General features: G+C 48.5%; 1 protein-coding gene across 6 annotated transcripts in view; it reads left to right on the top strand.

Moving 5' to 3' along the window:
• Window positions 1-24,753, top strand: part of GARNL3 (GTPase activating Rap/RanGAP domain like 3) — a 258,342-nt gene that overhangs the window by 191,720 nt on the left and 41,869 nt on the right. For all 6 annotated transcript variants that reach the window (XM_068249011.1, XM_068249007.1, XM_068249009.1 and 3 more), the window contains 13 exons: window positions 760-835; window positions 1,320-1,418; window positions 2,954-3,057; window positions 7,311-7,419; window positions 7,926-7,971; window positions 9,051-9,157; window positions 9,386-9,501; window positions 10,117-10,221; window positions 11,012-11,086; window positions 14,390-14,501; window positions 21,501-21,599; window positions 23,863-23,979; window positions 24,100-24,251. In XM_068249011.1, the coding sequence (XP_068105112.1) occupies window positions 760-835; window positions 1,320-1,418; window positions 2,954-3,057; window positions 7,311-7,419; window positions 7,926-7,971; window positions 9,051-9,157; window positions 9,386-9,501; window positions 10,117-10,221; window positions 11,012-11,086; window positions 14,390-14,501; window positions 21,501-21,599; window positions 23,863-23,979; window positions 24,100-24,251 (1,317 nt within the window). The remainder of the gene's footprint in view (window positions 1-759; window positions 836-1,319; window positions 1,419-2,953; window positions 3,058-7,310; window positions 7,420-7,925; window positions 7,972-9,050; window positions 9,158-9,385; window positions 9,502-10,116; window positions 10,222-11,011; window positions 11,087-14,389; window positions 14,502-21,500; window positions 21,600-23,862; window positions 23,980-24,099; window positions 24,252-24,753) is intronic.

The raw sequence follows: 24,753 nt of genomic DNA, 5'->3' as shown, positions 1-24,753 counted from the left end.
CTGTCTCCCTGGTCTATCCCCATTGTCTCTTCTCTCTCCTTCCTTTCCTACCCCTGCAACCCCCCATGCCTCTTCCCTTCTCCGACATCCCCCAATTTCCTTTTTCCCTATCTCCACTCTTCTTTCCCTGACACCTCCCCCCCATGCCTCTTCCCTTCTCCGACATCCCCCAATTTCCTTTTTCCCTATCTCCACTCTTCTTTCCCTGACACCTCCCCCCCATGCCTCTTTCCTTCTCCGACATCCCCCAATTTCCTTCTTCCCTATCTCTACTCTTCTTTCCCTGACACCTCCCCCCCATGCCTCTTTCCTTCTCTGACATCCCCCAATTTCCTTCTTCCCTATTCCCACTCTTCTCTCTCCTCTCATATTCCCAGACACCCTCCTCTTATTTTCCCGTTTCCCCACCTCCTTCTTTTTATTATGCCCCTTTTTCTTGCATGTTCCCCCCTTTCCTTTACATGCTCCTCACCTTTTCTCCTATCGTCTTCTACTCCATCTTCTCTGTATTCTCTACCTCCCCCCTTCTTGCCATCCATTTTTCTTTTTCCCTGACTCCTAATTTACTTTACTTTTCCCCTTTTTTCTTCACTGTGCTTTCTTCTTCACCCCTCCATGATTCTCTTTTCGCATCTTTCTCCCCCCTCTTCTCTCCCCCACGCTTCTCCCTTTTACGTACCCCTCTTCCTCCTTTCTCCTCCTTTCTTTATCTCTTCTATCTTCCTTACCACTCACGGTCTCTTCTTTTTCATCATCCAGGGCTCTGTGAATTTTAAGTTTGGAGTTCTTTATGCCAAAGATGGACAGCTGACAGATGATGAAATGTTTAGTAATGGTGAGTTACAGTTTGGAGTTTCTCTCTGCCTTGTTATCTATGTATTAATCCTTCCTCCTCCTCCTCCTTGACTCTCTCTAAATTGAAAACCACAATGGCAGAAATACCTGTATTTATCTATTCCTGTATTTGTGGACTCAATCAAAATCAATAAAGAAGTCTTGGTTTTTAACCAATTTCCCTTTGATGAGATGTTTTATTGAATGGAACTTCAAATCGATTAAAAATGTCTCATAGTATATGACTACCTGATGGACAATCCTCATAGATGGTCTCCAATTTGGACCAGCAATAAGAGGGTAACTGCTCCTTCCTGTGCCTCGGCTTTCACTTCAGCACCCATAGTTTATTCTGGTAGACTTGAGGATTGCCCCATTGTGTTGAGACAACCTCACACACTGACTATTGAGCACAAACTGTGACTGTACGGACATCTGTTCACACGTGTTTTGGTTCATCTCCCATTTTTCTCTTCTACCTCCAGAAGTTGGAAGTGAAAGCTTCCAGAAGTTGCTAAACTTGCTTGGAGATACCATTACATTGAAGAGCTGGATTGGCTACAGGGGCGGACTAGACACCAAAAGTAAGAGTCTCCTGATGTCACTGAGGACACATAGGTGGGGTGGAAATGGTTCTAGGTAAAGGTGGAAAGTGTTTGCTCACTCTCTGCTCATAGATTTCATATGATAAATGGGAACTCTATGATGTGTTATTGGACTGGACACCAAACAGGAATAACATTTGTATGTAAGGGTGAGGATAGATCTAGGAGAAAGGGAGGGGAGACCTGGAGAGGAGACAGTAGACCATGAGAAAGGGGAGGAAGGGGAGACTAAAAGACCTGCTGAAGAGGAGAAGACAGATCTGGGGAAAGGAATAAGAGACTTAAGGAAGTGTGATGAGAAATCTGTGGAAAGTGGGAGTAGATCTGGAGGAAAGGGAAAGGAAATGAGAGGAATAGACTTGTGAGAAGAGAATTGAAAAAAAGTGGAAAGGAAAAGAGTGCAGATAGATTTAGAAAAAGGGAAATGTCCTGGAGGAAAGGAGACAGTAGAGTGCAGAATGGGAAAGGATAGACCTGAAGGAACTCGGCAAAAAGATCATATACATTTCTGGATGGGAGTAGATAGACCTGGAGGAAGGTGGATGTGGGATCTAGGGAAAAAGTTCAGATAGACTTCAGGATAGAAGTGGATAGACCTGGAGGAAGGTGAATGAAGGACTTGGGGAAAGGGAACAGGTAGTCTTCAGGATGGGAGTGGATAGACCAGGAGCTTGATTCACAAAAGAGTGCTAACTGTCAGCGCGGCCGTTTTCGCGTGAATTTTCGCATTGTGCGCGATCACAAATTTTCGCGCAAATTGTTAACGTTTTAGTGCGCAAACGCGAATTTTCACGTAAAAACGATATCGATTTCGCGCAAAAATTCACATTTGCGCGAAAAACGTTATCGTTTAGTGCGAAAATTCATGAACGCGCGCAATGCGAAAGTTCGCGCGAAACCGGCCATGCTAACAGTTAGCACTCTTTTGTGAATCAAGCCCCTGGAGGAAGGTGGATGATGGGAAAATGGAGCAAGTAGTCTTCAGGATGGGAGTGGATAGACCTGGAGGAAAGGGGATGATGGTCTTGGGGAAAGGGAGCACGTAGTCCTCAAGATGAGAATGGATAGACCTGGAGGAAGGGAAAGCATCAACATTCAGAGAAGGGAAAAGATAAACATTGGTAGGAAATTTGAACAAAGGGAGATGATAGTCTTTGGGGAAGGCAGATGATAGACTCCCCAAAAAGGTTGAAGTTATACCTGCAGAAACGGAGGTGAGAGACCTGGGGAAAGGAAAAGCTAAGAAGAGAAACCCTGCAAAAAAAGTAGAGGATAGATATGGAGAAAAGGGGATGAGAGGCTGCTAGGAAGGGAGAAGATAACCCCCAGAAAAGTGAGAGGATAGATGGATAGATAAGCTTGTCTAAGGGGGAATGGTGGATTGGCTTCCTGAAAGTGGAGAAGACTGGCCTGGTAAAGAAGTTGGCCAGTTGACTGCCAGGGAGGGGAGAAATGGATGGATAGAAGGACATTTATAGGACCATCGCTCAATTTGTCTTGTGGTTCCTTTACAGATGACACAACAGGAACACATTCTGTCTATACTGTTTACCAGGGTCATGAGATCATGTTTCACGTGTCCACAATGTTACCGTACTCTAAAGAGAACAAGCAGCAGGTACGTCTCCTATGCCAGTGTCGCTGAATTTTATAGCTTGGAGTATGCAGGCATCTAGAAGAGGTGCCATCTTTTCTCAGTGCAGATAGAGGACACCACTTAGACGTCATCACTAAAGGGTGCTATGTTGTTTTTGTGCACTTGGGGGTGTCCAGTAGAGGGTCATCTGGTGCAGAACTCTAGTTTACAGCTAATACTCTCTGTTCACCATAAGGGCCCATTTCCACTATCGCGAATTCGCATGCGTTTTTCGCATGCAAATTCGCATAGCAATACAAGTGAATGGAACTGTTTCCACTTGTCAGGATTCCTTTGCGTTTTTCTGTGCAGAAAAAATTCGCATGGCAGAGCCATCAGAATTCGCATACCGCATACCGCTATGCGAATCGCATACAATGTATTTAATAGGAAATTCGCATGAGGTTTGAGTATGAGAATTTTCATGCGAATTCGCATAGAAACAATGGAAAAACACATCAGCACTGCCATGGTTAAATTCGCATACAGCGTCATCCATGCAAATTTTTACTTCGGCGATTCGCACCGCACAAGTGGAAATGCAGCCTTAATCTAAGACAGGTGAACAGAAAATACTGTTTTTTTCAGCTTATGATTCAAGTTCTTACTGGAATTAAAAAAATTGAAGGCTTTGTGATTCCCTACTGACTACTGCATAACTCTGTAATTTGTTATACCTTCTAATAAAATGTTTTGAAAACTAAAAATGTGTACCTCATCAAAAGAGGTGCAGATGAAAGAAAGGGGCTCTCCTTGTGTTTAAAAGTCATCTTGAGCATAATTCACCCAAGTTCAGGGCAGCTCATCTAGCGTCAGTGTGAGTGTGACATCATCAGCCGTATCACAGTGCAGGATACCTCCAGCTTAGGCAACGACACGCCGCTGTGATTCACAGTGTCACGCAGGGCCGGTCCTAGACTTTCTGCTGCCTGAGGCAAAGATCGTAAAGGCGCCCCCCCCCCCCCCCAATATTTCTACATAACATTACATCCCCACACAACCGACCGTGTCCGTGAAGGAAAGCCTGAGTGATGCAGCAAAGTGAGTGACTGACTCACCAGGGATTGAGTCTCCCTCCGGGTCTGGCGGCAGCGAAGGGCGGGCATCCGCATCCAGCATGCATCCTGCACTGGCAGGGGACAGACGGCTGCGGTCTGCGGCGGGCATGCTCCATCTCGGATCTGAGGGATCTCGCGCTGGGCCAGTGAGCGGCGGCCGGCGGCAGCCAGCCAGCCTCATCATCATCATCGTCACGGTCACGTCGGCGGCGCTCGCTGCTCAGTGACTGACCATTACAATCAGCCGCAGCCAGGGCAGCAGAGCGGGCGGCAGCCGCCGCCATCAAATCAGCAGGCTTAGGCACTAGGCAGCGTCACCAGCGTGCAGCCTTGGAGGAGACAGGAGAGGCTACAGAGCTCAGAGTCGTCGGACTCGGAGGCCGGCGGCAACAGTGCAGTTTCTAGGCTAAAATGCACCCAGGGCGAGGGTGTAAAAATTGCGCCCCCCCCCCGGTATAGGTAGCCAGCTATAGGTCCCCCCCGAGTATAGGTAGCCAGGCATGGGTGAGCCAGTAAAGTTGCCCCCAGTATAGGTTAGCCAGGTAGTTGCCTCCAGTATAGGTAGCCAGTATAGTTGCCCCCAGTATATGTTAGATAGGCAGGCACCCCCCCCCCCGCCCCGGTATAAGTTAGATAAGTAGGTGCCCCAGTACAGGTTAGCTAGGTAGGTGCCTCCAATATAGGTAGCCAGTATAGTTGCCCCCAGCATAGGTTAGATAGGTAGGTACCCCCAGTATAGGTTAGTTAGGTAGGTGCCCCCAGTATAGGTAGCCAGTATAGTTGCCACCTGTAAAGGCTAGCTAGGTAGGTAGGTGCCCCCAATACAGGTTAGATAAGTGCCCCCAGTATAGGTTAGATAGGTAGCTTCCCCCCAGTATAGGTTAGATTAGGTCGCTGCCCTTCAGTATAGGTTAGATTAGGTAGGTGCCCCCAGTACAGGTTAGATTAGGTAGGTGCCCCCAGTATAGATTAGATAGGTAGCTGCCCCCAGCATAGGTTAGACAGGTAGCTGCCCCCCAGCATAGGTTAGATAGGTAGCTGCCCCCCAGTATAGGTTAGATAGGTAGCTGCCCCCCAGTATAGGTTAGATAGGTAGCTGCCCCCCAGTATAGGTTAGATAGGTAGCTGCCCCCCAGTACAGGTTAGATAGGTAGCTGCCCCCAGTACAGGTTAGAGTAGGTAGGTGCCCCCCAGTATAGGATAGATAGGTAGCTGCCCCCAGTATAGGTTAGATAGGTAGCTGCCCCCCAGTATAGGTTAGATAGGTAGCTGCCCCCCAGTACAGGTTAGATTAGGTAGGTGCCCCCCAGTACAGGTTAGATTAGGTAGCTGCCCCCAGTACAGGTTAGATTAGGTAGGTGCCCCCCAGTATAGGATAGGTAGCTGCCCCCAGCATAGGTTAGATAGGTAGCTGCCCCCCAGTGTAGGTTAGATAGGTAGCTGCCCCCCAGTGTAGGTTAGATAGGTAGCTGCCCCCCAGTATAGGATAGGTAGCTGCCCCCCAGCATAGGTTAGATAGGTAGCTGCCCCCCAGTATAGGTTAGATAGGTAGCTGCCCCCCAGTGTAGGTTAGATAGGTAGCTGCCCCCCAGTATAGGTTAGATAGGTAGCTGCCCCCCAGTATAGGTTAGATAGGTAGCTGCCCCCCAGTATAGGTTAGATAGGTAGCTGGCCCCCAGTATAGGTTAGATTAGGTAGGTGCCCCCCAGTATAGGATAGATAGGTAGCTGCCCCCAGTACAGGTTAGATTAGGTAGGTGCCCCCCAGTATAGGATAGTTAGGTAGCTTCCCCCAGTATAGGTTAGATTAGGTAGGTGCCCCCCAGTATAGGATAGATAGGTAGCTTGCCCAGTATAGGTTAAGTAGGTAGGTGCCCCCTCATAATGGCGGAGGGGGGAGCCGGAGCCGCGGTGAGGGCAGCCCGACCTCTCCCTCCCTCTCCCCGGGCCGCCCTCCATGCTCCCCCCGTCGGACTGTAGGCAGCAGAGTTAGCACGCAGGGAAGCGCTGCTGTACACAGCTGTTACTCACCTCCCTGGATCCGATCGCCGCTCCCGCCCTGCTGGTCTCCTCTCTCTGCCTAGCCGGCTGATACACACGCGGCTGCTTCCTGTGTAAACAGGAAGCAGCGTGTGTATCAGCAGCGGCTACATTGCAGAGAGGAGACCAGCAGGTCGGGAGCGGCGATCGGATCCAGGGAGGTGAGTAACAGCTGTGTACAGCAGCGCTTCCCTGCGCGCTAACTCTGCTGCCTGCAGTCCGACGGGGGGAGCATGGAGGGCGGCCCGGGGAGAGGGAGGGAGAGGTCGGGCTGCCCTCACCGCGGCTCTGGCTTCCCCCGCTATCACAGCCACGTCATCTGGTGCCGCCCCTCCACTTCCTGCCGCCTGAGGAACCCGCCTCACCCCGCCTCATGGGCGGGCCGGCCCTGGTGTCACGGTTTTAAACTAGCGATTAGTGTGTCACCCAACATATGTATTTCACAAGGAACAACCTAGCTTTCTCAGTGTTGATTTGTAAACTCTGAGGAAGCAAGGTTGTTCCTTGCGAAAAGCGTTAGATGGTCCAATATTTATTACTTAAAATAAAAAACGGTTACCTTGTTAGTCTTCATATGTCTGGTCTGGTGACACACCAATCTCCTAAGGCTCCTTTCACACCAGACAACGCGTGCAGGAGCCGTTCTCCTGCACGCGTTGATAGCCTGCGGCGTGTCGTCGGGTATCTGCGGTGTGACGCAATCAGCGGCGGTAGTAATTAATTAACCCGATGGGAAAACGCCGGCTCCCGGCGGTTCAATGCGCCCGGGTGCGCTGGAACCGCAATGTACCAAAACGCAGCGTCGGGTGTGAAAGGTAATATAAAAGTCTATGGACTTTCATATTACCTTGGTTAACGCAAAGAACTGCCTTTGCGTTACAACGCAGTAAAGGGCTCTGGTGTGAAAGAGCCCTAACAGATGTTGGTTTCCCATGTAATGTGGATCTCACACAGGAGGTGCATGAATGTGGTCGATACGGAGTCCCCCAATGTTAACCTCTCATGGCTGATTGATGTCACATTGACAATATCAGCCAACGCATGAAGTCAGCTACCCTGAGCTTGGGCAAATTACCCTCAAGATGACCTTCAAACGCTCTCAAACATATCAGGAAGAGTGATAGTTTTTGTTTTCCAGGTAGAAAGAAAACGACATATTGGTAACGACATCGTCACCATCGTTTTCCAAGAAGGCGAAGAATCTTCTCCATCGTTCAAACCCTCCATGATCCGATCTCACTTCACACGTATCCTTCACAGCTCATGCCCCGAAGGCTGCTGGGAATAAACTCTGCCCTGGAGACAAAATGGCCGCCGTTGGGCTCAACTAGTCTGTGTCGTCTGAAGCCACACCCCCACGGTGGACTGATGATGGACAAATTGTATATAATACTTTTGCAAACTCTGACAAAATGTCACTTAAATCCATCACTAAAGATTGGTTTGGGCAAAAGTGAGCTCTGCGGTCTATATGAAGCCTGGTCGACTGGCCAATGATTGGCCAATTTTGCCACCTCCGTGTAGTATGAGGGTCATGTGTCATGTGAGGGTCATGTGAATACTATGAACAGATTGTGTAGATGAGCTCTTATACAGCATGCAAGTGGTAAAATTGGCCAATCAAGATTGGATGTGTGTATGCACCCTTATTCCTTGCCAAACAGCTGCAATTACTGACGAGGCATCAGATTTCTTGAATAAGCTACAGATATTATTCTCATCTTCGATTTTCTTTCCTTAATAATGAATGCAGATATATTTGCCTTAGTGAGATACAACAAACAGAACGACAGTTACAGGTCAGTGTAGGCTCCGCCCTTCCTGTTTATTCTCATTGGTTCCTGTTGTATAAGGTGTTAAAGGGAACCTGAAGTGAGACATATGGAGGCTGACATATTTAACATATGCAAAACTGTCTGTTGATCCTACGTTTAGCCACAGCCCCACATTTGGATTTGCCACATGCTTATTTCAGGTGTGTGATTCAGACACTACTGCACCCAAAGAGATCAGCAGAGCTGCCAGGCAACTGGTATTGTTTAAAAGGAAATACTGTATTTTTCAGAATCAAAGACACACTTTTTCTCCTCCCAAAATAGGGAGAAAAAAAGTCACTGCATCTTATATTCCAAAAAACGCCCGCTGATACGAACTGCCGACTTGCCGCAATGTCTCGCTGTCTCCCTGTACTGTCCCTGTGTCTCCTCCACTCCCCCAGAATAGAGGAAAGCAGCGGCAGCATGGCTCACTTAAAGGGGAACTGAAGAGAGGTATATGGAGGCTGCCATGTTTATTTACTTCAGTTCCCCTTTAATCCATCGAAGCCTGCGGTGATCATAGACCTCTCCTCTCCCTCACTGCTCCCCTAGTGCAGGCTTGTGCTGATGATGCGATCAGTAGAAGTCGCCACTGGGGGAACAATGAGAAGTCTATGATCGCTGCAGGCCCCGATGGATTAAGTGAGCCATGCTGCCGCTACTTTCCTCTATTCTGGGGGAGCGGAGGAGAACACAAGAGGGGAGCGAATGAGGACAAAGGGAGACAGAAGGGAACACATGGGGGACAGTAGGGGACACATGAGGTACAAGGGGGGCACAATTATTGGGGAGAACATCTACAACACGCTCCTGGACCATTTTTGGTCCTCTTAACCCAGGAGCATCTTATAAGCCAAAAAATATGGTACATAGGGCAGCCTCAATATCCCTCTCACTTCAAGTGTCCTTTAAGTGTTCTTGTATGGGAGGAGCTCAGGTTGATGTGGACTCCACCCCTCGTTTATATTCTCACTAGCTCCCTTAGAACTTTACTATATTTCTTGAGCTTGATAGGAGAATCACCTAATATAACGATTGTTGTTTCTTTCAAAACCTGGCAGGTTAAAGATATTTTCGGAAGAAAGCGTGCCTCTGTTTGGACCTCCTCTTCCCTCTCCACCTGTCTTCACTGACCACCAAGAATTCAGGGATTTCCTTCTAGTAAAATGTAAGTTTCTTCCCTTCACTTTCACCATATTCTAAAAACTGCTGGGAGACTAGGCATTGCGTTGGCTGTCATTCAGGAATGATGTCACGCGTGCAGATCACATGATCGCTTGAGCCACTGGACTGAATCGTGGGATTCTGGGAGAAGCGAGGGCACTCCTTGTAGTCTATTTACTGTGTATGATTGGTTGTCGTCTATGGATTATACACTAGTTTCTTCTTATTCCAGTAATAAATGGTGAGAAGGCGACTCTGGAAACGCAGACCTTCGCTCAGAAGCGGCAGCGGACGCTGGACATGCTGATCCGCTCGCTGTATCAGGATCTCATGCCAGATCTGCATAAGGTAATCCACGCCTCCCATGCCTGTATTGAAATATTTCTTCTATAGTGTAATCAACGTTTTCAGATAGAAAATTCAGTTCCTACAAGTAAAGAAAGATTAAGTGGAGTTAGACTCTTAAAGTACATTCTGGTAGTTCTGCTAACGAGGATGCTGACCATTCCCCGATGTTCAAGCAGTAGTCGTGTGATCACATATACCCAAGCAGTAGTCGTGTGATCACATATACCCAAGCAGTAGTCGTGTGATCACATATATCCATGCAGTAGTGGTGTGATCACATATATCCATGCAGTAGTCGTGTGATCACATATATCCATGCAGTAGTCGTGTGATCACATATATCCATGCAGTAGTGGTGTGATCACATATACCCAAGCAGTAGTCGTGTGATCACATATACCCAAGCAGTAGTCGTGTGATCACATATACCCTAGCAGCAGTCGTGTGATCACATATACCCAAGCAGTAGTCATGTGATCACATATACCCAAGCAGCAGTAGTGTGATCACATAGACTGATGTCAAAATAATTATGGATGCAGATCACATTAGCACAATGACTTGTCCAGAAAATGAAGGTCAGGCACGTTGTTGAGCAGTTTCTGTGTTTTGTAGAACATGCTGAACAGAAGATCATTCAGTGACGTCTTGCCGGAGTCACCAAAGTCCGCCAGGAAGAAGGAGGAGGCCCGTCAGGCAGAGTTTGTCAGGATCGGACAGGTTGGTTTTGTGTCTTTCATAGTATGAGTTGTCCTTTGACTCCACGGTGGTTCAATGGCTGCATTATTGCCACAAATCCCATTTCACTTATGTCAGTGTGTGATGTCTTGTGAAGTAAAGCTAGCATTTATTGGACAATTCCATTCTCCCCACTGATGTCACAGTCTGTCCCAGGTGATGCCACACCCTGTCCTTGGTTAGGTCATCACTGTCCCAGGTAATGTCACACCCTGTCCTTGGTTAGGTCATCACTGTCTCAGGTGATGTCACACCCTGTCCTTGGTTAGGTCATCTCTTCCCAGGTGATGTCACACCCTGTCCTTGGTTAGGTCATCACTGTCTCAGGTGATGTCACACCCTGTCCTTGGTTAGGTCATCTCTTCCCAGGTGATGTCACACCCTGTCCTTGGTTAGGTCATCACTGTCTCAGGTGATGTCACACCCTGTCCTTGGTTAGGTCATTACTGTCCCAGGTGATGTCACACCCTGTCCTTGGTTAGGTCATTACTGTCCCAGGTGATGTCACACCCTGTCCTTGGTTAGGTCATTACTGTCCCAGGTGATGTCACACCCTGTCCTTGGTTAGGTCATTACTGTCTCAGGTGATGTCACACCCTGTCCTTGGTTAGGTCATTACTGTCCCAGGTGATGTCACACCCTGTCCTTGGTTAGGTCATTACTGTCCCAGGTGATGTCACAGCCTTTCCTTGGTTAGCTCATCACTGTCCCAGGTGATGTCATATCAGTTTTTCCATGGTGGATGTGACAATGTCATCTGAACCTCTTGCAGGCACTGAAGCTGAAGACCATAGTGAGGGGAGACGCGCCCACCAGCTTGGCTACGACAGGGCTGTACCGGAGGGAGGTGAGATGATGTGTGCATGGAGAAGCGTTATGTTAGCACACAAAGTAAAATTACTGTGTTCAAAGAACAAAACCAATAAAACATGAATGTCACACAAAAAACATAACTCAATGAATGTTTACTGAACGGGATGGACACACCTCTGGCAAACCCTTAAAACTCACTCACCCACCCCATGAGTTCAATCGAGCACAGCTTAAAGTGAACCCGAGGTGAGAGGGATATGGAGGCTGCCATATTTATTTCCTTTTAAAGTGTACCAGAGCTGTCGTAAAAAGAAGATTTGATACTCACCCGCGGCTTTTTCCAGCCCCATAAACACATCAGAATCCCATGCCGTCCTCCCACGGTCTGCCGTTCAGCCGCAATCAGCCCCAATCAGCCCCGGTAACTGACTCAGTCGCGTCAGTCCGGGTCTTCTGCGCATGCGTGGACCTCCCGTGCATACCTAGTAGACCCGGACTGACACTACTGAGCCTGTTACCGGGGCTGATCACTGCTGAACGGCAGACCATGGGAGGATGGCAAGGGACTCGGACGTGTTTATGGGGCTGGAGGAAGCCGCGGGTAAGTATCAAATCTTTTTACGACAGCTCTGGTTTACGTGGCCGCGGTGGCAACCCCAGGACCGCCTAACGGCGATCGGCATAAAGTCCTGGGGCTGGCTTGTGCAAAGGATCTCGCGCGCATCCCCGCTTGGTAGGCGGAGCGGAGCTTTCAGTCTCCCAGCAGAGATCGCCGCTCGGAGACTATTAGACGGCGAAACCGCCGTCTAATTACCATGTACAGCACTGCGATCGCCAAAGGCTCAGGGGTGATCGGCTGTCATAGGATGAAGCCTATGACAGCTGATCACGGGGATTGGCTGGGGGGGCGCGGTGGCGGAAAATATATAAATATAAAAAAACAGGAAAATGTATTAAAAAAAACAAATATCCGGGGGCCGATCTGACCCCACCAACAGAGAGCACTGTTGGTGGGGAGAAAAGTGTGTGTGTGTGTGTATCACTTGTGTATTGTGTTGTGCAGCTTGGCCTTAAAGCCAATGTATACTGATTAAAAAAAAAAGTCAGATACTCACCTAAGGAGAGGGAAGGCTCTGAGTCCTAATGAGATTTCCCTCTACTCTCCCGGTGCCCGATCCCGCTCACGATCCCCCGTTGCAGTATTCGACCAGTTTGATCAAATACTGCCGCTTCGGAAGTCTTCGGGAGCATTCGGGCTCCCGAAGACGGGCCGCTCCATACTGCGCATGCTCGAGTGCCCACTATGACGCACTCGCGCGGGTCTATGACGCACTCACGCGTGCGCAGTATGGAGCGGCCCGTCTTCGGGAGCCCGAGTGCTCCCGAAGACTTCCGAAGTCCCCCACGGTGGGGGATTTGAACGGAGGATCCACCGGGCACCGGGAGAGGAGAGGGAAGGCTCATTAGGACCGAGCCTTCCCTCTCCTTAGGTGAGTATCTGACTTTTTTTTTTTTAATCGGTAACCATTCACTTTAAAGGTGTTCTGTGGGGGTGTGCTGAGAGTAAAAACAGACACTTATCTGGGGCTTCTATCAGCCCCCTGTAGCAGTAATGTCCCACGCCGTCCTCCTTCGATCTGCCGTTCCCCGCCGCTGGCTCCGGGCAATTATTTGTCTGACACAGCCGAATAATGAGTGCTTCGGATCGTGTCATCGGAAGCTTACTGCGCAGGCGCAGTACGAAGGTTGCTTCCGATGACGTGAGCAGTAGCGAGCAGGGCTGCGCAGCCGCAGTTGGAAAGCATGCCCGGAGCCGGCAGCGGAGAGCGGCAGATCAGAGGAGGACGGTGTGGGACATTACTGCTACAGGGGGCTGATAGAAGCCCCTGGTAAGTGTCTGTTTTTACCCTCAGCACACCCCCACAGAACTCCTGTGGTCCTGATGTGGTTAAACAATACCAGTTGCCTGGCAGCCCTGCTAATCTATTTGGCTGCAGTAGTGTCTGAATCAAACCAGAAACTAGGATGCAGCTAATCTTGTCAGATCTGACAATAATGTCAGAAACCCCTGATCTGCTGCATGCTTGTTCAGGGTCTATGGCTAAAAGTATTAGAAGCAGAGGATCAGCAGGACAGCCAGGCAACAGGTTTTGCTAAAAAGGAAATACATTTTCAAGATGCATAAAGTTGCATACAAAATTTGCATCAACTCAAAATGACTTGCATCTCATTGACCATCCCTAGCAGGTATATATCATCTGTTTGGACATTCAGGCTAGGTGCACACATAGCAGAAACGCTAGCGTTGCGTAAAACGCTGCGTTTTCGCCACTAATGGAAATCTATAGGCCGCAGGAAAAACCGCATATAAAATTTTGGTCATTAACCATTTTCACCTTTTGGACGTAAAAAAGGCTGCCGCGCGCGATTGTGCATGTGCCTGCGCGCTCCCTTGCCACCCCCATCCCCGGTAGCTTGGAGATCAATCAATGGGAACATTGTTCCCATTGATTGAACTAAGTCCCCATTAGAAAAACTGACAGCCTCTTTTCAGAGGCCGCAGTCTTTCTGAAAAAAAAAAAAATCATGTCCTCCTTGTAGTTCCTGTGAGCAAGCGTGCTCGCTCACAGGATAGAAAAACAAAAATCTCACTGTGGCCATCTTGTGGCCAAATAGTAAAACTACATGCACATACATTTTTATTACACAAAGACACAATAAATCACATTTAAAATTAACTGTTTACCCCCCACAACCAAAAAATACCCAAATAAAATGTTTAACTTAAAAAAAAAAATACAATTTAAAGAACAAAACAAAACATACGTACTTACCTAAGGGCTTGAACTTTTTTTTAATATGCATGTGAAGAAGGTATACAACTAATATTTTTTAAATGATAAGCTTGTAAATAGTGATGGACGCAAAACTAAAAAAATGCACCTTTAATTCCAAATAAAATATTGGCGCCATACATTGTGATAGGGACATAATTTAAATGGCGTAATAAACGAGACAAATGGGCAAATAAAATACGTGGGTTTCAATTATGGTAGCATGTATTATTTTAAAGCTATAATGGCTGAAAACTGAGAAATTATGATTTTTTTTTCCATTTTTTCTTAATATTCCAGTTAAAATGCATTTAGAAAAAAATAATTCTTAGCAAAATGTACCACCCAAAGAAAGCCTAATTAGTGGCGGAAAAAACAAGGTATAGATCAATTCATTGTGATAAGTAGTGATAAAGTTATTGGTGACTGAATGGGAGGTGAAAATTGCTCTGATTCATAAGGTGAAAAACGACTGAAGGCTGAATTGGTGTTTTATTTCTCAGCCCTGGGAGTCCCAGTGTTTCTGCAACACTTTCTGCCATGAAGCCGTGGTCGGAGATTCTTGGGGTCCATCGCTCTTCCTGTCTACTGATGTCGGGGTCTTAGTAATAGACGGTGAGAAACTCTTTTTTTTCTGTTAAAGACTTTTTGTACACAAACGAAGAATATTTAATGGAGACCAGGTGCTGTTTCTGCTCATTTGATAACAAACATTCCGCAGTGATGCACCTGCCAGCTGATGTCATCACCTGTGATACATTACAGAATGTAAATCAGGGTGAAGGAAGGCAAACACTGACTAAATAATTTATAAAGTAATATTGTAAAAAAAATTTGCAATTTTATTTATTGTTATTTTCAGTACAGGTCCTCTTTAAGCTATTATTTGTAGTCAGTGGTGTTGAAAAAACTCCTAAACTCCACCACTTAAAAAAATAGTAAAATGTAAAATGCATGTGTATGCGTATGTATGGACACAAAAGTTTGCTTTCTTAAAACAGAAAGAATTTGCAATAATTCAGGTTGGAGTGAACTGCAAGATGTCTCCCACAATGCATCACTGCTGAATTTATGCAAATTAACCATTGTTACATAAGCTTGCTGGTAAGTCTGTACCTCTCGGTGTTACAAGTCCTACTCCATAGAGCCAAACTAATCCATGCCATGCACTGATGAGGATCAAACAATCCGAAACAGTCTGTATGCATGTTGGATTATTATGGCTCTGTACAAATTAACAAGCTGACACATCATTGCATTCCAGCGGTTCTGGAGGTGTGTTTAGCTTCTACGGGCAACAATGGTTAATTTACATATATTCAGCAGTGATGCACTGGGAGACATCTCAAGCTCACTCCAACCTGAATTATTGCAAATTCTTTCTGTTTTAAGAAAGCAATCTTTTGTTTTCCATAGCATTTTAGTGAGGGGGCCTTCAGGACCATTTTAGCCCCTTACACACTCCAATGAGTTCTGGTTCACCATGAGCTTGCTGGTTAGTTTGTACCTATGCGTATGTATTACGGTAAATGCACATTTGTTTCACTGTAAAATACACTAAAAATGACTTTTCTCCTATGTTGCTGTCACTTCCAGTAAGCGGTAAAAATCTGACAGATCTGACAGGTTTTGGACTAGTCCACCTCCTCATGGGCGATTCTCAGGGTTTTCTTTATTTTCAAAAGCACTCAGGCTAGATTCATAGTGGGGCGTTGCATTATGATGCAATGTTAAGGTCGCAACGTAAATTGCACAGCGCCAAAAAAAAAGTCGCAACGCAACTTAAAGGAGTTATCAGGCAATATCAAGAAAATAAGTGCTACTTACCCGGAGCTTCCTCCAGCCCCAATCTCCCAGCATGTCCCTTCGCCGCAGCTCAGCAGTCAGCCGTTCGCCGCAGCTGCCTGCCGGTCCCCGGCGATGACGTCAGGCCGACCTCCAGGCCGGCCTGCACGGCGCCTGCGCGAGCGGCGCTGTCAATCGCCGCCACGTGGAAAGGAGCGTACTGCGCAGGCCTGAGGCCTGTCAGTAGAAAGCACTCCGTCAGTAGCAAGCGCAATGAGAAATGTTTTTTGTTATAGATAAATAAAAGGTTTTAGGCCGGTTTTAGACCTGTCCAGTGCGGTGCTATGTGCATCCCAACACAAAAAACTTCATTTATATGACCCTGCGGCAGATGCATAACACCGCCGTTTGCGCCCCTCATCCAGTGACGTATTCCCTGCTGGACAGGAAGTAGGTCATGGAATTCCTGGATTTCCCCCTTGCTCACCCATTGACTTACATGACTTCTATCACTGCAGAAGTCCGAGAGTGATGCGCTGTTGACTTTGAGGTGTTTTGGTGGACGATCGGGCACTTCCAGCACAACGCAACACGACGTTTTAAAGTGGTGCCGCGTTGCGTAGCATTGCGGTACCGTTTTACCGCAGGGTAACGCAATGACAATGCAAGGCCAAGGGACCTAGCACACATAAAGGATACCTGAGCCGAACAAAGCAGGAAAGACAGAGGTGCCTGGCTCTTTTACTGACCACATATTACTCCGTTGTTATTGCCTGATGAAGCGGGATCAAACCTGTGAAACGCGTTGCATTGTTCCCTGTAGTATGTAAAAAAACTTGTTCTATTTGACAAACACATTGGCAATCTTTGTGTCTGCTTGGAGGAGGTGAGTCCACCACTGCCTCCTCAGGTTTTAAACTTTTTAGATACTTTTATCCTTTTGGCGCCTCTGAATCCATACTACGCTATATCAAGTCCACCCCTGGTGGAGGGGTGTCACCCCCGTTTTACTCATCTACAGAGAGTGACTTCTTAATCCTGAGTGGGGTCAGGTCTAATCTCCTCACCTGCCTATACAGTGGTAACCCTGCTTTGTGAGTATAGCTTATTACTCTATCATACTTCATTTCAACTACCAGTACATACTACACTATATTTGGCTCTTGGTGTCCCTACTCTGTGAAGTAGGAAAAAGGGGGGGGGGGGGGGTCAGGCATGTACTGGAAGCTTTCCTGATGCCTACCGCTCCTCCGCTCTCCTCTCTGCCCCCCCCCCCCCCGGCAGCCTCTTCCGGGTCGCTAGAGCCGGGCATTAGTGCGCAGGAGCTGGCCGGCTGTGCCTGTCCTACAGCACGCACCCACGGACGGGAGCGCTTTACGCATGCGCACGACATATTGCGCCACCTGGATACTCCATAATTCACCCCAAAAGTCCTCCAGTCTGGGGTGTACTGCGCATGCGCGTCCCATCAGTGGGCGCTTCCTGTGCAGACGCAGAACACTCCCGGCCACTAGAGCTTGATGGGGAGCATGCGCAGCCTGCGCTTGCACCGACTGGCCTCGACCGAAGGACATTTTGGGCCAAATTGCGGAGGTCCAGGTAGCGCAGGAGGACGGTGTGGGAGCGATCAGCCTGGAGGGGGCTGGAGGAAGCCCTGGGTATGTATAATGCCCCCCTTTCCCCCCCCCCCCCCCCCCCATCTCAGGAACACTTTAAGGCTTTGAAGTGAATTTAATGGTAAGGTGTGATAATTTGGCACACTGCTGTGGTTTGCAGCTGCACAAGAATCTGTGGTCCGGTCGTGTTCTGGCGATCATGATCGGACCGCCGTGCACAGGGTTGGGCCGCACTTGTTTTCCTGGCAGCGGTGTAAACCTGCCCGTGTTTCTCAGAAACAGTGAGCCGCCGCCGGATTGGTTGGGGCGGGCGGCATAAAGAGCTGCGTTTTGTAAAAAGGAACTCACAAGCAGCTCTCAGGGGAACAATTGTGGAGCAGCCGCTTTGAGGCAGAAAGGCGTAAGATCTTGCCGCTTGCAATCTCATTAAAGCTGTGCGGCTTCTTATTGATTCATTTATTTCACTTGTTTTATTAATGTAATGCGCCAACGCCAATTACCAGCTATTTTTAGCTCCTACTGGAGAAGGCGGCAAATGTTTCCCAGCTGGAGATGGATAAAGCAGAGATTAAACTCCATGTGTGATATGTGCTGTCCAGAGGCAGGGCGAGGACTGGCGTCCAGAGGCAGGGCGAGGTCTGGCGTCCAGAGGCAGGGCGAGGTCTGGCGTCCAGAGGCAGGGCGAGGTCTGGCGTCCAGAGGCAGGGCGAGGTCTGGCGTCCAGAGGCAGGGCGAGGTCTGGCGTCCAGAGGCAGGGCGAGGTCTGGCGTCCAGAGGCTGGGCGAGGTCTGGCGTCCAGAGGCTGGGCGAGGTCTGGCGTCCAGAGGCTGGGCGAGGTCTGGCGTCCAGAGGCTGGGCGAGGTCTGGCGTCCAGAGGCTGGGCGAGGTCTGGCGTCCAGAGGCAGGGCGAGGTCTGGCGTCCAGAGGCAGGGCGAGGTCTGGCGTCCAGAGGCAGGGCGAGGTCTGGCGTCCAGAGGCAGGGCGAGGTTTGGCGTCCAGAGGCTGGGCGATGTCTGGTGTCCTGAGGCTGGGCGATGTCTGGTGTCCTGAGGTAGGGTGAGGTCTGGTGTGCTGAGCAAGGTCTGGTGTCCAGAAGCTGGGCCATGTCTGGTGTCCCATGTCTGGTGTCCAGAGACTGGGCGATGTCTGGTGTCCAGAGGCTGGGCGAGGTCTGGTGTGCAGAGGCAGGGCGAGGTCTGGTGGTCAGAGGCTGGGTGAGGTCTGGTATCCAGAGGCTGGGCGAGGTCTGGTGTCCAGAGGCTGGGCGAGGTCTGGTGTCCAGAGGCTGGGCGAGGTCTGGTGTCCAGAGGCTGGGCGAGGTCTGGTGTCCAGAGGCTGGGCGAGGTCTGGTGTCCAGAGGCTGGGCGATGTCTGGTGTCCAGAGACTGGGCGATGTCTGGTGTCCAGAGGCTGGGCGAGGTCTGGTGTCCAGAGGCTGGGCGAGGTCTGGTGTCCAGAGGCTGGGCGAGGTCTGGTGTCCTGAGGCTGGGCGAGGTCTGGTGTCCTGAGGCTGGGCGATGTCTGGTGTCCTGAGGTAGGGTGAGGTCTGGTGTGCTGAGCGAGGTCTGGTGTCCAGAAGCTGGGCCATGTCTGGTGTCCCATGTCTGGTGTCCAGAGACTGGGCGATGTCTGGTGTCCAGAGGCTGGGCGAGGTCTGGTGTGCAGAGGCAGGGCGAGGTCTGGTGGTCAGAGGCTGGGTGAGGTCTGGTATCCAGGGGCTGGGCGAGGTCTGGTGTCCAGAGGCTGGGCGAGGTCTGGTGTCCAGAGGCTGGGCGAGGTCTGGTGTCCAGAGGCTGGGCGAGGTCTGGTGTCCTGAGGCTGGGCGATGTCTGGTGTCCTGAGGCTGGGCGATGTCTGGTGTCCTGAGGTAGGGTGAGGTCTGGTGTGCTGAGCGAGGTCTGGTGTCCAGAAGCTGGGCCATGTCTGGTGTCCCATGTCTGGTGTCCAGAGACTGGGCGATGTCTGGTGTCCAGAGGCTGGGCGAGGTCTGGTGTGCAGAGGCAGGGCGAGGTCTGGTGGTCAGAGGCTGGGCGAGGTCTGGTATCCAGAGGCTGGGCGAGGTCTGGTGTCCAGAGGCTGGGCGAGGTCTGGTGTCCAGAGGCTGGGCGAGGTCTGGTGTCCAGAGGCTGGGCGAGGTCTGGTGTCCAGAGGCTGGGCGAGGTCTGGTGTCCAGAGGCTGGGCGAGGTCTGGTGTCCAGAGGCTGGGCGAGGTTTGGTGTCCAGAGGCTGGGCGATGTCTGGTGTCCAGAGACTGGGTGATGTCTGGTGTCCAGAGGCTGGGCGAGGTCTGGTGTGCAGAGACAGGGCGAGGTCTGGTGTCCAGAGGCTGGGTGAGGTCTGGTGTCCAGAGGCTGGGCGAGGTCTGGTGTCCAGAGGCTGGGCGAGGTCTGGTGTCCAGAGACTGGGCGATGTCTGGTGTCCAGAGGCTGGGCGAGGTCTGGTGTGCAGAGACAGGGCGAGGTCTGGTGGCCAGAGGCTGGGTGAGGTCTGGTGTCTAGAGGCTGGGCGAGGTCTGGTGTGCAGAGGCTGGGCCAAGTCTGTGTAATGTCCAGCATCCAGAGTTTGTATAATGTCTGGTGACCCGGAGTTTGTGCATACCTCCAAACTTTTTGAAAGAAAGAGGGCACTCTGCCACACCTTAACCCCCCCCCCCCCCCCCACCACCACCACCACTGATACCACAAATAAATTAGAAGCAACTGACAAAGTTTTAAAGTGTAACTGTCCGGCATAAAATCAAAAATCAATTCTTTATTTTTATCTGGTAAACAAGTAATAAGCATGCTAACCAGGCAATCCAAAAGTTAAAAATCACTATTACTTTTCTTGTTGATAAATGATCATTCCCCAGTTTACCTGAATCTTGGAAGTTGCAGGGCATGCTCAGTTGTCCTTTTTTGCTTCTCCACTTTCCCCTCAAATGAAGGAGAACTGAAGTACGAGGGCTGCCATATTTATTTCTATTTAACCAATACCAGTTGCCTGGCTGTCCTGCTGATCCTCTGCCTCTAATACATTTAGCCATAGACCCTGAACAAGCATGCAGCAGATCAGGAGTTTCTGACAATTTTGACAGATATGACAAGATTAGCTGCATGCTGGTTTCTGGTGTGATTCAGATACTTCTTCAGCCAAATAGACCAGCAGGGCTGCCAAGCAACTGGTATTGCTTAAAAGGAAATAAGTATAGCAGTCTCCATATACCTCTCACTACAGTTCTCCTTTAACTAATGCAGCCTGAAGCCTCTCTCCCTTCTGTTTTCCCCTCCCACACTTCTGTTCCTCTCTGATTGGCCAATATCTCTCATGCTGAGACAATGCAATTTCTACAGTGATGGGCGGGCAAATCAGGCAGAGGAGAGGAAATGACATAAGGATTGGCTTCAAAATAGCCACAGTTAAAATGGGAAATGCTAAGAAGGATTTTCTCTTAGAAAAAAATCACTAAAATCAAAACGTGGACAGTGCAATACATGTGTTATGTAAGTAGAGCAAGTATTTATCTACTTATATATGTGTTTTTTTTCTGAGATAGTATGGCTGTCAGCTCCTCTTTAAAATTCATAGCACACTGGTCCCAGGGCTGTATTTAGGGTTTGTGTTGCCCAGTCTAGGTAGCCAGGCATAGGTAGGTGCTCCAGTATAGGTAGCCAGGCATAGGTAGGTGCTCCAGTATAGGTAGCCAGGCATAGGTAGGTGCTCCAGTATAGGTAGCCAGGCATAAGTAGGTGCCCCAGTATAGGTAGCCAGGCATAGGTAGGTGCTCCAGTATAGGTAGCCAGGCAAAGGTAGATGCCCCAGTATAGGTAGCCAGGCATAGATAGGTGCCCCGGTATAGGTAGCCAAGCATAGGTAGGTGCCCCAGTATAGGTAGCCAGGCATAGGTAGGTGCTCCAGTATAGGTAGCCAGGCATAGGTAGGTGCTCCAGTATAGGTAGCCAGACAAAGGTAGATGCCCCGGTATAGGTAGCCAAGCATAGGTAGGTGCTTCTGGCATCTAGAGCCTGAGGGACGTCTGGGCTGGATCCTGGACAATGCAGACATTGTCAGAAAGCAATATAAAATCCATGAACAGCATGAAATGATGTATTTTTCAAGAATTCTATTCCCTGTCTACCTGGTATCTCATTGTTCATCCTTTGTACAGTATAGGTTCTGCTTGGAGAGAACAGCACACACAGAGACTCATATCTTCTGTATGTATTTTTTGCAGATGGTCAACCAGAGATTGCTATTTTTGATAGATCTTTGCAGATTAAACAAATGCACGTCCTGGAAGCGCTGGATCTTCTCATTGCCCGAGTGGACAAAGGTGAGCCATCCTGTTGAGGAGGTCCAAAATGTTGTCCTTTGGGTGGAGTTACAAATATCACTGAGAGGAACGACTTTGTGAGAGAAGTTCTAAGTATCACCATGTAAGAGGGGCCAGAAATGTCTCTGTGTGAGAATGGTTACAGATAGAAGGCCATAAACATCTCTGTGGGAGAAGAGTTACAGATAGAAGTGTGTGGGAGGGGCCAGAAATGTCTCTGTGTGAGAAGAGTTATGCTAGGAATATAAGGCTCGATTCTGCGCCCGATCGTTTTTCCTGCTTGATTCTCTTCCGCTCGTTTTTCTTATCTTTTTTCAATTCACTTCAATGACAAATGGAGCGGCAAAACGATTGAGCGGTGATCGGAAATGTCGGAAATTATCTAACCATCTAATCAGCTCAGAATCGAGCTGTGTATTCCCAGCATAACAGAAATGTGTGGGAGGGGCCAGCGTGGTCTCTGTGTGAGAAGGGTTACAGAAAGAAGTGTGTGGGAGGGGCCAGAAATGTCATTCTGTGGAAAGGGGGGTTGTAGATATCACTGCTTGAGAGAGGCCAGAAAAATCATGGTGTGGGTGGAGTTTTATAGATGTCACCTGATGGTCGATTTTTTTGAAATTGAGGTGAGATTGGTTTAATGGGGGATAAGGCACTCCCTTCCCCCAATGTTGTGACATTAATTTGATCCAAGATGGTGTGTCTCCTCCCCTATATGATGATATTTATACAGTATGTATGTCCCCCCACGTGGTGAGGTTGGTTTGCTCTGACTTACGTTCCTCCTCCTCCCATGTGGTGGGATTGGTCCGATCAGTAACTTCCTCATCCATAAGGTGGAATTGTTTTGAAATGTGATGTGTGTGGTTTAGTATGATATGATGATGCTACTAATATAAATTGCTCTACAAGCTTCTACTGCTGCAAGGGAAGAAAGTTGGGAACTTGGATTTGAAATACTTTGGTGTAGTGATTACCCTTGGTAACCATTGTTCGGCACCAGAGATCCAAGGACAGCATTTAGCAGCTTGACATTCACACAGCTGTCTATGTGAACCATAGACTTTCGCAAGCAGTTAAGGAAATGTATTGGCTTCAGTCAGAAATACAAAGTGTTTATATTGTTCTATATTATACAGTATAAATCTTGCAGTCATAAGTCAGCACTATTAAACTGGCCAGTGGTGCTTATCCAATATTCGGGTATCCGAACTACCCAGATAATCAGAACTTTTTCCACTATCTGAACTTTGAATAGCAATTCGGCTATTTTTTTAAAATCCGAATAGCACTATCCGACAAACTCGGATTTCCCATCTGAAATCCAAAATCCGGGCGGATAGATAGTTCAGATATCCGAGCAGAAGCCAAAATCACCTTCAATGGCAAAAATCCCTTTCAAAGGCATCCAGGCCGAGAGAGAAAGAGAGAGAGAAAGAGAAAGAGACCTCCGAAAGGGTTTTTCGCCATTTGAAGAGACTTTTGGAAGCATTTTAAGCCATTTTCAGGTCACTTACAGTTTTCTATCCGGATATTCGAATCCGGCCGGATATCCAGGATATTGGGTTCGGATATCCGAGTTTACTCGGATACCAAAATGTTTGGAATCGGATATCCGATTCGGATCCGGATATCTGTGTATCCGGATCTGGATCAATTCGGATTTTGAAAAGGGGTATCCGAGCACACCTGAAACTGACCTAGGTTTGGCCTTAGGAAACTTAATCTAGGCTACGTGAAGCAGAGGAAGTACAGCAAAAGTAAGTGGAAGTTAAGAGCAAGGTGGAAGTACCCAGGAAATGAGGGTTCACCAAGGGTTACTTCATGACTTCCCACTGTGGATGTGGGCCAGCTGTCCATCACATGAGAAGCTTTCTCTTGGCTTCCATAAGCATGTGTCCAGAATACTCACTACACAGATGGAGATACTCCGAGCCACTTTTGGTTTTTTTCCGGATTTCCGTGAAACTTGTGTTGATTTTCATGCTGTGATCGTTTACCCTTCTAGTCTCTTACAGTGCCGGGCTGTATGTACATTTGAACAGATAAACCTCAATGTCCTTCCACAAAGCATGATGTACCATCAAAATTATCAGAATTATGTTTCTCAAGAGTATGTTAAGGGAGAACTCTGATTATAGTCTTCTGCTGAAACAGTGGTTCTCTAGAGTAAACAAGGACTTTACATTGCAAGAACCTGGCAGATTCTTACAGGGTTCCCCCAGACCGTAGAAAAAGAATCAGCTGTGGTCTCCTCTCTCTGTAGGTAAAGATGCCCGTCTCTATGTGTTCCGACTCAGCGCCATTAGGAAGGGTCTAGAAGACAAGCAAGTCCCCAGGAACAAGTATGAATGCCGGGAAAATAAATTAGAAAAGACAAAAGGTAAATTATTCATATTTTCTAGGTTTTATTACTCACCCCTTCCAGCATTTCCATTATGAGACTTCCCAGTAATAAGTCACATCAGATCATCACTCCACCAATTGTCTCCTCTCTGGACAGGATGCCACTTGTATGCCATCAATACGCATCACAGCCAGGAGCTTCGTATAGTGGCCGCCATCAGGAACAAACTACTGCTGATCACTCGAAAACACTATCCCCTCAACAGCTGCTCCGGATTCTCCCCGGTGGAGGAATTCCAATACATTCGGGTGAGGAGACCACACCATGTTTTCTACCCTGGATTGTGACCAGCTTTGTATTGTAGAGATGTTTATAGAGTCGTATACACATTATTATACTCTGTCCTTTTATACACATTATTATACCCTGTACGTGTATACCTGGCAGTCATGGACTGTCTTCTATTATATTGGAGAAGATGGATGGTAACTAACCCTTCATCCCACCCTATAATAACACCAAGCAATGTCTTCCATGGTCCTCCATGTTGACCTCAGGGTCTCCTGTTTCTCAGTTCTGGTATCATGGCATCCATTCTGTTCTTCAACCTTGGCATCTTGGAATATGTCCTTGTCCTCAGTGTTTGTGTCATGTTGTCTGTCCTGTTCCTCAGTACAGATGTCAAGGCGTCTGGTTCTGTTCATCAGTGTTGGTGACATGGTGTCTTTCTTGGTGCTTGGTGATTCTTGGTGTTTAGTTTGTCCTTCAGGGTTGGTGTCGTGGCATCTGTTGGTTCCTCTGTGCTGGTGT

The sequence above is a fragment of the Hyperolius riggenbachi genome, chromosome 8, assembly GCF_040937935.1.
Source record: "Hyperolius riggenbachi isolate aHypRig1 chromosome 8, aHypRig1.pri, whole genome shotgun sequence".
NCBI classification, from domain to species: Eukaryota; Metazoa; Chordata; class Amphibia; order Anura; family Hyperoliidae; genus Hyperolius; species Hyperolius riggenbachi.
This window is presented reverse-complemented; position numbering and strand designations above follow the sequence as displayed.